Source organism: Cervus elaphus, chromosome 14 (genome assembly GCF_910594005.1).
Source record: "Cervus elaphus chromosome 14, mCerEla1.1, whole genome shotgun sequence".
NCBI lineage: Eukaryota > Metazoa > Chordata > Mammalia > Artiodactyla > Cervidae > Cervus > Cervus elaphus.
This window is the reverse complement of record NC_057828.1, coordinates 59,049,859-59,067,893: the sequence shown is the minus strand read 5'-3', so window position 1 is coordinate 59,067,893 and position 18,035 is coordinate 59,049,859. Positions and strand designations below refer to the sequence as shown.

Below are 18,035 nucleotides of genomic sequence, written 5' to 3'. Positions count from 1 at the left end.
ACTGTTTATCCCTGGTCCCACTTATAAATTATAAGTCTTTCCTGGTAACACGTTGGAGACCATATAGCAGGAAGTCTTTTCTCTTTATTCATTCCCACTTCACAGTGAATCTGCTATTAATATTAGCTATAGTTTAACTTAAACTCAGTGATATCATTTTAAAAAACTGGCTGCTGTATGATACAGAGATAAGGCTTGCTCTTTCTCTTTCCCCCTTGCGGTCTCTAGGTTGTCCCCTGTCCCCTGCTTCTCTGACCACATGTATATCAATTGCTGATTTTCTATTTTGCTTTATTACAAATTAGTTATAATTAATAGGGTCCCTCAGTGTTGTCATCACAGCATACCTGTGATTAAGCCTGAGGGTCAGTTTGTCTGTTGGGACTTTTGACTAATCCTCCATCTTGTACTTTACTAGTACCAGGTTGTTATATACAACCACTGGTACTATCTGTTCTTTCTGTACCCCCTTCTTTTTTGAGAATTTTCTAATTACTCAATTTTCTTTATCTATTCATTCCTGTTGACTCAGACAGAAAAATCTATTATATTTTGTAGGTAGGGATTGAGAGCTTCCCTGGTGGCTCAGACGGTAAAGCGTCTGCCTACAATGTGGGCGACCCGGGTTCAATCCCTGGATCAGGAAGATCTCCTGGAGAAGGAAATGGCAACCCACTCCATTATTCTTGCCTGGAAAATCCCATGGATGGAAGAGCCTGGTAGGCTACAGTCCATGGGGTCGATAAGAGTCAGACATGACTGAGCGACTTCACTTCACTTCAAGCACTTAATAGGAGAAAGAGAACAACTATATACATCTGTGAAGAAATAGTCATTCTTTGTGATCAGATCTACACTTATTAGGGAACACAGATACCCATTTATGTTAGCACACTGTGGTACTAAGTTTTTTTTTAAGAGTTGCAGTGTGATTAGCTATTGAAAATATATATATCCTTCTTATCTCTTTATGCTCACCTATTTTGATTGCTAGTTTAGGTACTTTCTCTTCTTTTGGAATCCACAACATTGCGTTTGGACTTGTGATGGTCAGGTAGATAGATGAATGAGAATGAACTAGAGTTATTGTGATAGGGCTTCTCAGGCAACACTAGTGGTAAAGAACCTCCCTGCCAGTGCAGTAGATATCAGTCGCAGGTTCAGTCTCTGGGTTAGGAAGATTCCCAGGAGGAGGGCATGGCTGCCCACTCCAGTATTCTTGCCTGGAGAATCCCCATGGTCAGAGAAGCCCAGTGCCTACAGTCCATAGGGTTGCAAAGAGTTGAACATGTCTGAAGCGACTTGCCATGCATGCATGTGATAAGAAATACTGAAACTTTCTAGGAGTATTTTATATGACCCAGAAGGCAACAGAAGTATGTCTCTCTTTTGTTTATATCTGTTTTTTCATGTATTCAACATTTATTGAGTTCCAGCTCTTCAGTGGGATATTAGGCTGGATATTGAGGGTAGAGAGATAAATGAAACAAATCTCTGCTTTTAATTAGCAAATAGAAGAGCTGCTCTGAGACATATACACAGATTAAGTACAGAATAAGACAGCAAATTTGGAAAACTCAGCAGTGGCCACAGGACTGGAAAAGGTCAGTTTTCATTCAAATCCCAAAGAAAGGCAATGCCAAAGAGTGCTCAAACTACCACACAATTACACTCATCTCACATGCTAGTAAAGTAATGCTCAAAATTCTCCAAGCCAGGCTTCAGCAATACGTGAACCGAGAACTTCCAGATGTTCAAGCTGGTTTTAGAAAAGGCAGAGGAACCAGAGATCAAATTGCCAACATTTGCTGGGTCATCGAAAAAGCAAGAAAGTTCCAGAAAAACATCTATTTCTGCTTTATTGACTATGCCAAAGCCTTTGATTGTGTGGATCACGATAAACTGTGGAAAATTCTTAAAGAGATGGGAATACCACATCACCTGACCTGCCTCTTGAGAAATCTGTATGCAGGTCAGGAAGCAACAGTCACAACTGGACATGGAACAACAGACTGGTTCCAAATAGGAAGAGGCTGTATATTGTCACCCTGCTTATTTAACTTACATGCAGAGTACATCATGAGAAACGCTGGGCTGGATGAAGCACAAGCTGGAATCAAGGTTGCCAGGAGAAATATCAATCACCTCAGATATGCAGATGACATCACCCTTATGGCAGAAAGTGAAGAAGAGCTAAAGAGCCTCTTGATGAAGGTGAAAGAGGAGAGTGAAAAAGTAGGCTTAAAGCTCCACATTCAGAAGACTAAGATCATGGCATCTGGTCCCATCACTTCATGGCAAATAAATGGGGAAGCAGTGGAAACAGTGGCTGACTTTATTTTTCTGGGCTCCCAAATCACTGCAGGTGGCGATTGCAGCCATGAAATTAAAAGACACTTACTCCTTGGAAGGAAAGTTATGACCCAACCTAGACAGCATATTAAAAAGCAGAGACATTACTTTGTCCACAAAGGTCCGTCTAGTCAAGGCAATGGTTTTTCCAGTGGTCATGCATGGATATGAGAGTTGGACTATGAAGAAAGCTGAGTGCCAAAGAATTGATGCCTTTGAACTGTGGTGTTGGAGAAGACTCTTGAAAGTCCCTTGGACTGCAAGGAGATCCAAACAGTCCATCCTAAAGGAGATCAGTCCTGGGTGTTCATTGGTAGGACTGATGTTGAAGCTGCATCTCTAATACTTTGGTCACCTGATGTGAAGAGCTGACTCATTTGAAAAGACCCTGATGCTGGGAAAGATTGAGGGCAGGAGGAGAAAGGGACGACAGAGGATGAGATGGTTGGATGGCATCACCAACTCAATGGACATGGGTTTGGGTGAACTCCAGGAGCTGGTGATGGACAGGGAGGCCTGGCGTGCTGCAGTTCATGGGGTCACAAAGAGTCGGACACGACTGAGTGACTGAACTGAACTGAAGACAGTTACTATTTCTCAAACTAGAGGGAATGTACCTGAGGTGGTAGTGCGGTAGTAAATGTTATAGAATAAAATTGATTCATCTTGTTATCACTGCACTTTTGTATAGTGGGATGTAGTTTGATACATTTAAATTTTATAGCATAGATGGATATTATCAAGTACAGGGCAGAAAAGTCATTTGAGCTTCTGTTTCTGGTTGTGTCCTAGACTTCTTTTTTTCCTTCTGGGAGAGGATGGTATGGTAATAAGCTTAATGAGAAGAGATATGATTTGGGACTTGAAGAAAGGAGAGGGGACTGTTCTACTGGATTCAGGAATTTGTATGTTGACAAACTCTCTGTCTTAACAATTTAATTTATTCTTATCATTTTATTTGCTCATTTTCTAACTAGCATTTCCTTTCAAAAGCTATTTGCTATAACCCCAGATGTCCTTCTTCTGCTTATCTCTCAGCCCCTGTCTCCCACCTTTAATAACCTTCTCAGATTCCCTCCTTCATGACTTGCTTTATGTGAACATGCAGGTGTCTTTTATTTCCTCATGGTCACACAGAGTGGCCTGCAGGATCTTAGTTCCCCATCCAGGGATCTAACCTGGAACACAGCGGTAAAGTGCAGAGTCCTTATCACTGGACCTCCAGGGAATGAATGCCCTGTAGTTTTGTTATTTTTTTTGTAAAGATTAAGTCTTGTCTTGTGGGCAAGTATTCTGGTAATATTAATTCATTTCCTTTTCCCTTAAGCAGACTATAAATGTTTCCGTGTTGGAACTTTTAATCTATTGTATTTGCATATCTTCTTTATGCTTTTCCCTTGCAATAAAAATAAAAACAATTTAGCATTAAAATGAAAAAAATATGATTTCTTTCATTGAAATTTCCGTGTAGGAAATTTTTCTTCCTATATGAAATCTATCTTGTGGTAATATGGTATTCCTGGCCTGGTCACAGTTGCAGGGGGTGATGATATTGTTTCTGGAACACTGTGCACGTCATTTGTTGAGTATGTGAGTACCTATTATATGCCAGACGTTTAATCTCTAGGTCCCTGTGCTGTGCCAGAGACCACCGTTACATTGATTGTTTGTCATGTCCTCCTTTTTTGCTTGTCTTCCAGTAACAAATGTGAGATGAGAAAGTAGATAATAACTAGAACAGAGCAACCTGATAGTTGTAGGTTTTTGTTTTGATAAGGTGGAAGAAAGTAGGCAGATGCAAGAATCTCCTCAGTTTATGAAGGTGAAGTAAATTTATAGTAATTTGGACTCAGAATAAAACAGGTACTATCAGTGGATAACCAACAGGGACCTACCATATATCAGAGGGAACTCTGCTCAATATTATAAAACAACCTAATGGGAAAAGAATTTGAAAAAGAGTAGATACATATATATGTGTAATTGAATTACATGAGTGTTAATCAACTATACTCCAACATAAAATGTTAAAAAAAGAGATATTGTCTTTTTTAGGAATCATCTTTATACATAAGTCACTCTAATAAAATTTTAGAAGTAACCTTTTTTTTCCTGATTGTTAGGAGCAGTACATGTTTCCTATAGAAACTGTAGACACTGCCAAAGAAAAAATTTCCCATAATTATATGACCCAGAGGCACATACTGCTAACATTATGGTGAATGTCTTTTTTGATTTATATTAAATGTACACATTTAAATGCACACAGTGTTGGTGTGGAGTCTTTAGGGTTTTTTTTTTTTTTACAGAGTATCATGTCATCTGCATACAATGACAGTTTTACCTCTTTTACTTTTACCTTTTATTTCTTTTTCTTGTCTGATTGCTATGACTAAAACTATTAGAACTAATAAATGAATTCAGCCAAGTAGCAGGGTGGAAGATCAGTATGCAGGAATCTGTTGAGTTTCTTTACACTAACAATGAAATGTCAGAAAGAGAAAGTAAAAACAAGACAATCCCATTTAAAATCTCATTAAAGAAATTAAAATACCTAGGAATAAACTTAACCAAACTGCAGTCCATGGGGTCGCAAAGAGTTGGACACGACTGAGTGACTGAACAACAACAAAAAAGAATAATGAAAGATCTATATGCTGAGAATGATAAAACATTGATAAGGGAAAGATGATACAAGGAAGTGGAAAGATATTCCCTGCTTTTGGATTGAAAGAATTAATACTGTTATAATGGCCACACTGCCCAAAGCGATCTAAATATTTAATGGGATCCCTGTCAAATTATCCATGGCATTTTTCACAGAGCTAGGACAAATAATCCTAAAATTTATATGGAACCATTAAAGACCTAGACTTGCCAAAGCAATTCTGAAGAAAAACAGCAAAGCTGAAAGCATAACCCTCCCAGACTTTGGATAGTACTACAAAGTTACAGTAATCAAAACAGCATGGTGTTGGCACAAAAACAGAAGTAAGGATCAATGGAACAGCAAAGAGAGCTCAGAAATAAACTCACATGCATGTGGTCAATTAATCCTAACAAAGGAAGCAAGAATATACAATGGAGAAAAGGCAGTTTCTTCAGCAGGTGGTGTTGGGAAAGCTGAACAGCTGCATGTAAATCTATGAAATTAGAACACTCCCTTATACCATACACAAAAATAAACTCAAAATGACTTAGAGACTTAAATATAAGACATGATACCATAAATGTTGTAGAGGAGAGCATAGGCAAACACTCTTTGACATAAGTTACACTAATGTTATCTTAGTTCAGTCTACCAAGGCAAAAGATAAAAAATAAAAGCAGACATAAATAGACGGGACCTAATCAAACTTACATGCTTTTGCACAGCAAAGGAAACCATAAACAAAATGAAAAAACAACGTATAGACTGGGAGAAAATATTTGCAAATGATGTGACCAACAAGGGCTTAACTTCCAAAATAAACAGGCAGGTCATGAATCTCAGTGTCAAAAAAAAAAAAAAAAGCCCAGTTAAAAAATGGGCAGAATACCTGAATAAACATTTCTCCAAAGAAGACATATAGAGGGCCATCAGTTGGGTGATGAAATCCTCCACATTGCTAATTAATAGAGAAATGCAAATCAGAACTTCAGTGAAGTATCCGTATCATCTCACATTGGTCAGAATGGCCATCATCAAAAAGTATAAAAATAAGTAGTTGCTGGAGAGGGTGTGGAGAAAAAGGAACCCTCCTACACTGTTGGTAGAAAGGTAAATGGGTGCAGCCACTGTGGAAAACAGTCTGCAGATTCCTGAAAACACTAAAAACAGAGTTACCATATGATCCTACAGTCATACTCCTAGGCACATCTCCTGTGAAAATGCTACTTCAAAAAGATACATACACTCTAAAGTGCATAGCAGCACTATTTACAGTAGCTAAGACAGGGAAGCCCCTGAAATATCCATCAACCAATGATAAGGGAGTAAAGAAGATGTGGTATTTATTCAGTGGAATATTACTCAGCCATTAAAAGTAAAACATTTGCATTTTAGCTACATGGGTAGACCTAGAGATCATCGTACTAAGTGAAGTAAGTCAGGCAGAGAAAGGCAAATACCACTTACAAGTGGAATCTAAAAAAATAAGAGAACTTATTTATAAGAGAAAGAGACTGACAGACCTAGAAAACAACTTACGGTTACCAAAAGGGAAAAGGGATGGGAGGGATAAATTGAGTGTGAGATTACTAGATACACTACATTGTATATAAAATAAACAACAAGGATTTACTGTTGTTTAGTTCACAGAACTATATTCAGTACCTTGTAATAACCTGTAATGGAAAAGAATCTGAAGCTGCTTGTGTGAAACTATTGTTTCACACAAAATATTGTAAATCAACTACAATTTAATGAAATTTAAATATTTAAAGAAATACACACATACACAATTTTTTAAAACAGAAATGGAATCATATCCACTGTGTTAAAGATTATTTTTATTCAGTAACATAGTGAAAGTGAAAGTCACTCAGTTGTGTTCGACTCTTTGCGACCCCATGGACTGTGTAGTCCATGGGATTCTCCAGGCCAGAATACTAGAGTGGGTAGCCATTCCCTTCTCCAGGGGAGTCTTTCCAACCCAGGGATCAAACCCAGGTCTCCTGCATTGCAGGCGGATTCTTTACCAGCTAAGCCACAAGGGAAGCCCAAGAATACTGAAGTGAGTAGCCTACCCTTCTCCAGTGGATTTTCCTGACCCAGGAGTTGATCCGGGGTCTCCTGCATTGCAGGTGGATTCTTTACTGACTGAGCTATCAGGGAAGCCCTAGTAATGTAATGATTATTTTCATAATGTCAGTTTGATATTTTTTCGCTATTTAGTTGAATGACATTTTGAAAGTTTTTATTATAAGGCAATATACAATTGTAAAAAGTCAAACATTATAGAAATAAATAATCTGAGAAGGGAAAAATTTATCATAATCTTATTTCTCTAGCTATGCCTGTAATAGTTATTATTTTTCATGGCTTACAGTTACATATTATGATATGATTTTTATTGGCTCTATACATTGGATTGATGTTTACAAATTTATGTAGTCAATTTCCTAATGTTTTGGTTGCTTCTAATATATTTTGCTGTTTACAAATAACTTTGAATTGAACATTTTTCTACTTATATATATTTGCTTATTTCCTAAAGATAAATTCCAGGAAGTAATATCACTGCATCAAAGAGGTTACACAGCCTTAAGAATTTTCCATACAATTTGTCTTCTAGAAAGTTATGGTAGTTAAATTTCCTACAACAGCCTGTGAAATTATTCATTTGTACATGTACTCCTAACTCTGATAGCCTTTTGTTTATTTTTCTATTCTGATTGGTAAAAGGTAATATATAATTTTAAATCAGTTTATCATCCTAGTGAAGGTGGTATTTCCCATGCTTATTGACTAATTTTTCATTTGTTGATTTTTATGTTCTTCTTTTATTTTCTTTTTATTTGAATGAGCTTTTCTTGTATTAAGGATATCAGAACTCCAAGAACACAGTCTGTTTGCTTAACTAAATTGTAGGCTTTTGTTTTTCTTGCTATTGTTATGTACATTTAAATTGCATAAACTTACCTTTTAAATTTTATATCCAGTAGGCTTGTTATTTAAGTTTATTTTTAAATAACTTTTGTATACTATTATCTAATAAATGTCCTATGTACTTTTTTTATGATAAGCTGAAATTAACTTGATAACTGCTAGATTGCTTATGTTGAAAATAAGGAATAGAAAACTAATAGGCATTATTTTGTGACCAGTTTACTAATTAGTCACTGATTTAATGAAGCCTATTTTATTTTTTCTTTGTTAATAGCTACAAGTGTATTCATCAGAGTTTGGAGGATAATAATAGATGTCCCAAGTGTAACTATGTTGTGGATAATATTGACCATCTGTATCCTAATTTCTTGGGTGAGTCTTTGGAATGATTTTTAATTTTTAAAAATATTCAGTCCCCAAAAGGTTGTGGTAGCACAAATTTATTTAGAGAACATAACTTATAGGTAAGCATATCTCTCTGTCCTAGTCACCAGAGTGCTTTCCCCAGTCTTCCTTGGGTTGTGACATCGATTCTGTACTATATGTACCATATATCATATCTATTTCATTAAAAAAAAAATTGACTGGTACAGTTCTCAGGTTCTTACATCAATAGCCAGGAGGAACGTGAGGCTGTAGGAGAATTCTCCTACCAGAGTTCCAGATCCCTGTCTCTTGTCCTGTTGTGCGTTCTTGTTTCCATTCTGGGGCAGAAGCAGGGAGGGAAGAGTTAATGGAGAATGGGAAGGGGGGAAAAAGTTGGGCGTGAGGACTCCTGGATGAGGGAACAAGAGTCTATGACCTGGGGAGGCAATCGAAAAGTAAAACTGGGGAAAGGGAGACATGAATATGGAACATTTGATGGAGGAATGGTGACTGGAGAAGACAGATACAAATAGGGAACCCTTAAGGTAAATGGTAAGTAGTTGGGAATAATACCTAGTCAGAGACCAGTTATGAAAAATTTACAAATTCTACGTGTTGAAAAGCCTAAGGTAGTGTGGAAAGTCTTCAGTTTGAGTTTTTGTGAATGAAGATTAATTTTCAGGTGTGGATAGGCAGGAAGTACGACACTATTCGTTATGTATATCAGAAAGGAGAATTCTTCTTTCTAAAGTGTAACATGCTTGGAGGTAAGGATATATAGATTCTGACCTCCTTCTGCTTCAGTTGCACTTTGATTTGTTTGGTGTTTTACAGTATTAAATCTTGACGTGGAACCTGTTTAGCCATGGCTTTCCTTTTTTTTAATCTCTGTTCTAAAATTCCATTGACTTCAATCCTTTCTTCTCTTTCATTCTTCACTGCACTCCAGTATCTTTTCATAAAGGAAAATAAATCATTGGATGATTGCATAGCAGAAAGGAACCCTGAAGAAAATATTCTGATGATTTTCTGTTGAAATACCAAGTTCTTCTAGGTAGATAAAGTCTTATGATAAACTAGGAGAAAAGAAGAAATACTGATTGATATGATGCTCTGTGGGACTGGACTTCATGAGCTGAGTTAGGGAAACCAAAGTCCTGCAAAGCAGAAGCCTTTGTCCTTGAACTCACAAACATGGATTCATGCAACTTATGAGTTTTAGAATCACTTTTCTTTGAGTTCTTATAACTTTAGAAAACTACTCCTTCTTTTGGAATGGTTAAATACAGCAAGGAAATCAGTGGTCTTAAGATTTTGGTATTTACCAAAAATTTCAGGCAGTATTCCTTAATGAGACCATAAGTTAGAAATTCTGTTGTGTAAATTTCTAAATAAAGTGAGAACACCATACAGAAGGAATGTGAAAATATTAACACTAAGATGTAATTTCATATTTTATATGTTCTCAAATGTGAATAGTGAAGTCATAATTACTGATTTCCTTAGCTGGACATTATCTTCATTATGATCTAGTTTTTAATCTTCTCTTTATATGGGTAAAGAATTTTGGTTTTATGTAATTTAAGCATTAAGTATTTTATGCCCAGATTTGAAGTCTTAGTTATAATGCAGCTTCCAGTATGAGTATTTATGTCAGCCACAGAAATAACATTTTATCCTGATACGTTTATTCTGTTTCGCTGCCCGCCACCCTTTCCAGTCTTTACCTTTGTACAGTGATAGTCAAATCCTCAGGTTCCTGTGTACTCAGGAAGTCACTGAGATCTGTTTCTGAAAGTCATCTATCACTTGTTTTTTTCTGTACTGAAAAAAAAAACAATTTATTCCCTCTGATTTAGTTTGAGATTACATGATTTGTATAATGCCTATAGTTCTTTGCTGGACTAGAAAGATGTTGAGCCTTCTAAAAGTAATATCAGATTTCCTCTTGAGCATTGTAAAATAACTGTTAAGTTATATGATTCTGAAGTATTCTAATATTTTTATTGATAGGTTAGGATCCTTCACTTCTAATGCTTTACATTTACTTGAGTCATGGCTAGAGGGCTGGGCTACACATTCTCAAAAAGATCTTCAAACCTTTTTGTTTGGATGACACATAAAAATTCTGAAAAATGATGTACTTCCCACATTGATGCCATATTTAAATTAGCATCCAAATTTTTCTTTGTAAGTTTTAGTGCTTGTAAAGAATATAGTTTTTAAAGTATTATAAATATGGTTATTTAAAAATAAGCTTTTATCTCTTTAAAATGTATCTAGTGGAAACTGAATAGTATAGTGATTTGATACTTACCATTGTTTCAAAAATAAAGACTTTTCATTAACAATGAGAAATGTTTGTGTTTTGTCCCTTTGAACTTCTGCTGAAATTGCAAATTGCCCATGAAATTTTGTCATTATGTATTTTTGGGACTTCCCTGGCAGTTCCCTGGTTAAGACTCCATGCTTCCAATACAGGGGGCACAGGTTCAATCACTGGTTGGGAAATTAGGATCCCACATGCTGCCCAGTGTGGCCAAAAATACACACACACACACACACACACACACACACACACACACACACACACACACACACACACACACACACACACACACACACACACACACACACACACGCTTGAAATTCTTACTGATCTATCTATCATACTTTTCTGTAACAGAAAATAGAAATTACAGACTTTGAAGTTTCTTTAAACTTTTGAATGTGTTTTTTCTGAGTTGTAATTATTCGACATGCATTTGATCAAATAAATATGTACAAATTTTATAAAGTATTAGACATAAAAATTTTTTGAAAATGGCTGCTCAATGTGTGATGGTGTTCTTCTCAATTCGTTCCATTGCCACTGATAGTTATTACTAGGGCAGGGATTCAGTTTCATTTATATTTTTCTTATTTATTTAGGATAATCACAATTTTTTTAAAAAGATTTGAGATATAATTGACATATTGTGTGAGTTTAAGACTTTTTATTTTGGAAAGGGTAAGTCATGAGAAACTCTGCTTACATAAATACTTTGATGGGGATTGAAGGAACTTTGTTCCAGCAGTGTCACTTATTTCTTTGACCTCGTTATGAATTACATGCTTCAAAAAAAGAAGCATTTATTTAGTAAAAAAAAAAAAAAAATTTTTTTGCTGCCATAATCATTAACAAGTCCACTTCTTTCTTCAGTTTTAATGAGAGCAAAGAATTGGAAGTCATATACCCCAAACACAAGTGGATTTGGTTTTCTGGTCTTTAGACTCATGCATTTTTTTGTCAAGACAGGTATTTTGATTTTTTCCTTTCATGCCCTAAGCCCTACACTACAGTTCCTCCTTTTTCTTCTTCCTCTAGTTTTCTTCCGGAGAAGGCAGTGGCAGCCCACTCCAGTGTTCTTGCCTGGAGATTCCCAGGGACAGGGGAGCTTGGTGGGCTCCTGTCTATGGGGTCGCACAGAGTCGGACACAACTGAAGCGACTTAGCAGCAGCAGCAGCAGTTACCTTTCTTCTCTCCTTCTCCCTTCCCCCAGAAGGGGCACACCTCTCACTTTTTGCCTTTCTATCCTCTTTGCTCTTCAGTTCAGTTGCTTAGTCATGTCCTGGCTCTTTGTGACCCCATGGACTGTAGCATGCCAGGTTTCCCTGTCTATCACCAGCTTCTGGAGTTTGCTCAAACTCATGTCCTTCGAGTCGGTGATGCCATCCAGCCATCTCATCCTCTGTCGTCCCCTTCTCCTCCTGCCTTCAATCTTTCCCAGCATCAGGGGCTTTTCCAGTGAGTCAGTTTTTTGCATCAAGTGGCCAAAAGTATTGGAGCTTCAGCTTCAGCATCAGTCCTTCCAGTGAATGCTCAGGACCGATTTCCTTTAGCATGGACTGGCTGGATCTCCTTGAAGTTCAGCGGACTCTCAAGAGTCTTCTCCAGCACCACAGTTCAAAAACATCAATTCTTTGGCGCTCAGCCTTCTTTATGGTCCAACTCTCACATCCATCCATGACTACTGGCAAAACCATAGCTTTGACTAGATGGACCTTTGTTGGCAAAGTAATGTCTCTGCTTTTTAATATTCTGTCTAGGTTTGTCATAGCTTTTCTTCCAAGGAACGAGCGTCTTTTAATTTCATGGCTGCAATCACTATCTGCAGTGATTTTGGAGCCCAGGAAAATAAAGTCTGTCACTGTTTCCATTGTTTCCCCATCTATTTGCCATGAGGTGATGGGGCCAGATGCCATGGTCTTTGTTTTTTGAGTGTTGAGTTTTAAGCCAGCTTTTTCACTCTCCTCTTTCACTTTCATCAAGAGGCTTCTTCCACTCACATGTAGGGAGTTCTGGGGACCCTTCCCCTTACCAGGCTGCTTTTTGTCCCAGTGTGGTCAGGAATGGGGATCTGTTAGGTCCTCTGTTTAGCCTGAAGCTGTCACAGGCCACCAGCGAGGACCGGGAAGCAGGGTTGCAGCTTGTGACTGAGAACATGAAATTATAGAGTGGGGCTGTGGGCAAGTGAGTCTGGGGATTGCGGAATCTGGGCTGTCTTTCTCTACTGTTGCTGGAAGCCTCATGTGGGGCAAGGTGGTGTGTCTCCTCCAAGCTCTGCAGTTGCTCTCCTGCACTCCTTCTAGGGCTTACTCTAGCTCTCCCTGTCCTTCCGTGATGCATGATCTTCCTCCAGCTACACCCTGCCGCTACCCCCACCCCCACCCCAGCAATCTGTTTTCTAGTGTTCTCTGTGGATAAAATTTGTAAATTGAATGATCTTACCTCCCTAATGAATGACTTTCTTACTCTTTAATGTAAAAGACAACATGCATGCAAAATTTAAAATCTGTGCTTTAAAAAAAGTCACCAACACATATAATGTCTTTACTACTGCCAAGTACTTTTCCAGGCACTTTATACATTCTCCGTCTTATGACATAGGTAGTTGTTGTCTTCTGCATTCCTCCCCTGGGGGAACTAAGGCACAGAGAAGGTAAATAACTTGTGTAAAGTCCAACAGCCCCAGTGAATGGTGGAATTGGGATTCGGTCCTTAGTATAGGATTTGGTCCTGACTTGAATATGTGCTTTTACTTTGCTATCTTGCCTCTAAAATGACAGTTGCTAGAATGAACTCTTTAGCAGTAGAAAGGCATTTTGTTTGTTTGTTTTTTTGGCTGTGCTGTCCTTGTTGTAGGGCGTGGGCTCTTGATTGCAACATGTAGTCTTCACTGGTTGTGGCATGCGGGCTCAGTTGCCCCATGGCATGTGGAAACTTAACTCCCCGACCAAGGATCAAACCTGTGTCCCTTGCATTGCACGGTGGACTCTTAACCACTGGACCACCAGGGACGTCCGAGAAAGGCATTATTTGTTCTTAGTACTATGGCTATTATAAGGATCCAGAGAATTACAATTAAGGGTTTGGAACATTCATGACCAGTGTTAAAGGAGATTTCTTGAGATTTTTACCTCCTCTACTCCCTCCTACCCCCACCCCACCCCATTTTGGGGGCACACATGTGACTTGTTGGACGTTGGTTCCCTGACTAGGGATTTAGTGCAGACCCATGGCAGTGGGTCCTAACCACTGGATCACCAGGGAGATTCTCACACACCCTTATTTGAATTCTTTTCCACTTCTTTTCCTGGTTAGTGAGTCTCTGTGTGCTTATTGTGGCCCAGTTCTAATGTCATCTCCTGTGTGAAGTCTACTCATTAACATTTTAATAGCTCCTTGTCCTCTGTTCTTTTTAAATCCGTTTCAGTGATGGTACTGATTATCATATTATAACTGATGCATTGTATGTGTTTGTCTGCTTACTCCTAGTTGCTTGCGTCTTTAAGTCTTACTTAGGTTGAGTCTTATCTTTAAACCTTGGTTTCTAGCGTGGCCCTGGTATCTCTCTGATTTTTTAGAAAATATTTGTAGTAAATTGTGGTATGGTGGGAAGTATTAGTTAGGTTTATATCCTAACTTTGTCTTGTATTATATGTCACCATGAGTAACTTTCTTGTGCTCTTTCTAGTATTTCCTCATCTCTAAAATGCAAAGAATAACCCATAGGATAACGTCTGTAAATTAAGGACCAGTATGTTAAACTAGCTTATTGTTAGTTGCTCTTTTCTTTTATCAGTTTTTTTTTTTTTTAATCAGTTGGGTGTTAAAGATGAAAAATCTATTAAAGAGTGGCTGGAGCATTAAAGGAAATGTATTGATTTACACAGAAAGAATTTCTAGATTGAGTTAATTTGATATCTCAGTGATATGATCAGATTCTTTCCATCTTTCTGGCCTTCCTTCCCCAGCAGATGTGTTGGTCCTTTGGCTAGCTCCCCTCAAGAGAGATGCAGGGTGGCTCTAAGTGATTCCAGGTATCATCCCTAAATGAAGGCAGACAAACATCTCATTCAAGCCTTCTCTTCTGAAAGATAGCATACCCTTTACTGGGCAAAATGAGGTCTCAGTAGTTAACCATTTTGTTAGTCACTGTCAAGAGGATGACTAGATGGATTTAGGTTAAGTCAAGCATCATTCCGTAGGGCCAGGGAGGGATCTAGCCTCTCTGAAAGTATATGGCAGTTGGCATTCTGACATTTGGGAAAAAATAATATTCTTATTTTTATTTATTTATTATTTATATTTATTTAATTTTTTGACCACACTGAGCGCTATGTGGAATCTTAGTTCCCGGACCGGGGATCAAGCTGGCGCCCCCTGCAGTGGAAGTGAGGAGTTTTAACTGCTGGAGGGCCAGGGAAGCCCCTCATGTTCTTCTTTTTTAAAAATGGGTTAGAATGGCTTTTGGGTAGGTAACTGACTGTGTTTGCCATGATATTTATGGAAAAGTCACAAGCAAAAAGAACAACAAATGAAACCTTTTAGTGCCTCCCTCATAGAATCTGCCACTTACCCTGTAGAGTGTGAAACGGTCTCTTACAGTCAAGAACTGTTTCCAGATGCTGATAGTGTCATCACTGACACATGTAGGAGAAAGTACATATTCTGAAGAATTTTCCTTTTGCAGTAATAGTAATGGTAATAATAGTGGTAGTTGTAGTAGTAGCGGTGACAAAACTGTTTCTAATTTGAAAAAAAAAAAAGCGTATTCTGCTTAGCATTTTTTTCCTCTGAGATTTGAGACTTTTTAAAGTTAAATAGAATCTATTTAAATAGAACAGTTAGATCATTTAATAAAAGTACAGATTATATGTGCTTTTTGTTTTGTTTTTGTTTTCAGTGAATGAGCTCATTCTCAAACAGAAGCAAAGATTTGAGGAAAAGAGGTTCAAATTGGACCACTCAGTGAGTAGCACCGTATGTTTCAACTCTTTTACTACTATTTTTAATAAATCTCATTTTGCTGTGTTCATTGGTTTAATATTAATTGGGTATTCAAGCTTAGCATATTACTGATTTTTCTTAAGGGAGATCTAGGATTATTCTATTCAATAAACAGCTTTCTTTTATCTGAATTGTCTAAAATATACTCTTTTGAAAGGTCTGGCGGGGTAATACTGAGTCAGTTGGCTTGTAACACATTGCATTTAAGGAATTATATGGCAGGATGAAATTATGGGTGGTCATTTGAGGAAAAAAAAAACTGTTAAGAGACTCTCAATTTAAGAGGATTAACCCCAAATTACTGAAGCAAGTAAACTTAAATTATTACCTTACCAAATACAAAGTGGAAAATATGGTTAGACAAGTAATTAGGCACTTGTTTCGAAGGGAATTACACCTTTAGAGAAGCTGACTTGACATATCTTGAATGTGCCTTTCACATCATTTAAATTTATTTAAGGGAGAAATAGTGATTAAATTATAATTAGAAGGCATTGGGGAGCCACTAGCTGGGAAGGAATAGTTTATTTTTGATATGTAATAAACATATTAGAAAGTAGTAAGCATTTGTTTTTGACTCTCTAAAATAGTTTTGTTAAGTTGGGTTTCTTCTTTGTTTTTAGAATGGCCACAGGTGGCAAATATTTCAGGATTTGTTGGGAACTGACCAAGATAACCTTGATTTGGCCAATGTCAACCTCATGCTGGAGTTACTAGTGCAGAAGAAGAAACAACTGGAAGCAGTAAGTGGCCCCTGAACTTTAAAAATTTTATTTTAAAAAGATATAGAAATATTTAAAAATAATAGGGTAGTGTTACTCAGTCAGTCCAGTTTTATTCAGCAAGAGTCATCTGCAAGCTACCACTTATAAGATTTCCCTTTTTCAATTCAAAGAAAGAACAAATTCCTTGTAATACAACTTACTCGCAGTGCCCAATTTTTGTTAACAAAAGCTGAGTGTTCAGATCATGAGAAAGTAGAGCTTCATTTTAATGGGGAACAATTATTATTGATCTTTTTTCTTCTAATGAATCTTCCCCTCTTCACATGTGGGATTTGGAGGAGAAAATAGGGATTATTTTTATTTACATAAAATCCTTCCAGCAGGTGTCATTTAGTAGTAGTGGCAATTGATGGCTTAACTAAGGGCATTTAGAAAGATGGGAACTGGAACAACATTATGTCCTGTTTTCATGTAATGGAATCTAAATAAGTGAAAAGTTGCATTTATTTCAGGTAAATAAATGTAAAACATATAAAATGAGAATTTGCATGTATTAGTTAGGAATTGAGTATGCTCCATTCAAATAAAGATTGTATACGTTAGTGTAAGCAGATACCCACCCTGAACTACCTTGAACAAAAAGGGGATATAAATTGACTGAATAAGGGAGTGAGAAGCTCACACACATGAAAAGGAAGAGCTTAACAAGCAAGTGTTAGGAACATGGGAACCATCACTTCTTTGGTGACTATATGGAAATGAAATCAGGCATTTGAATGTTGTCAGGAGAGTTTCTGTTTTTCTTCTCATGACTTTCTTTGGGACAGGTTTGATTTTCTTTTATTGGGTTTTTATCCCATGGCAGATAGTGTGGTCACCTGTACTTGCGAATTTATGTTTTTTGATAAAAGAAGAAAAAGGGCCTCTCAACTTGATTTTTAAGAAATTCTGTGGATTGATTCTGATTAAAATAGCTTAGGTCTGGATGAAACTGAGTAGAATGGGAATCTCTTAGTGGGAGAAAGGACTAGTTGAGATTGAGCTGACTAAAACGAGCCTCCCTGTTGTGTCTTTTTTCATGGTGGGAATTTCTTCTGTGGTTTTTCTGGGGGGAGGCGGAGAGTGGGATGGCTTTATCTTTTATTTGCTTTTCTTTCTTTCATATTTGTTGAGATGTAACTGATATATCATTGCTTAGTTGTTCAGTCGTGTCTGATTCTTTGGGACCCCATTGACTGTAGCCTGTCAGGCTCCTTTGTCCATGGGATTTTATAGATGAGAAATACCAGAGTGGGTTGCCATTCCCTTCTTTAGGGGATCTTCCCTACCCCGAGGTCGAACCCATGTCTCTTGTGTCTCCTGCATTGGCAGGAGGATTCTTTACCACTGGTGCCACCTGGGAAGCCAAGATTGAGGTGTAGCACTGCATAGGTTTAAGGTGTATAGCATAACGGCTTGACACACATATATTGTAAAATGATTATTCCAGTAAATTTAGTTAACATCATCTCACATAGGTAAAAGAAAAAAGAAGAAAAGTTTTTTTTTTTTTTGCCATGATGAGAGCTTTTTTAGGATTTACTCACTTAGCAACTTTCAGATAGACCCTCCACTAGTGTTAACTATAGTTACCTTTTTATACATTGTATCCTCGTTACTTATTTATCT

General features: G+C 37.4%; 1 protein-coding gene across 4 annotated transcripts in view; it reads left to right on the top strand.

The window, feature by feature from the left end:
• The window catches only part of COP1 (COP1 E3 ubiquitin ligase), a 214,756-nt gene that overhangs the window by 26,496 nt on the left and 170,225 nt on the right, over positions 1-18,035 (top strand). For 3 of the 4 annotated variants that reach the window (XM_043924369.1, XM_043924371.1, XM_043924372.1), the window contains exons 3-5: positions 8,217-8,314; positions 15,539-15,615; positions 16,266-16,385. In XM_043924369.1, the coding sequence (XP_043780304.1) occupies positions 8,217-8,314; positions 15,539-15,615; positions 16,266-16,385 (295 nt within the window). The remainder of the gene's footprint in view (positions 1-8,216; positions 8,315-15,538; positions 15,616-16,265; positions 16,386-18,035) is intronic. The other variant, XM_043924370.1, reaches the window with a different exon arrangement.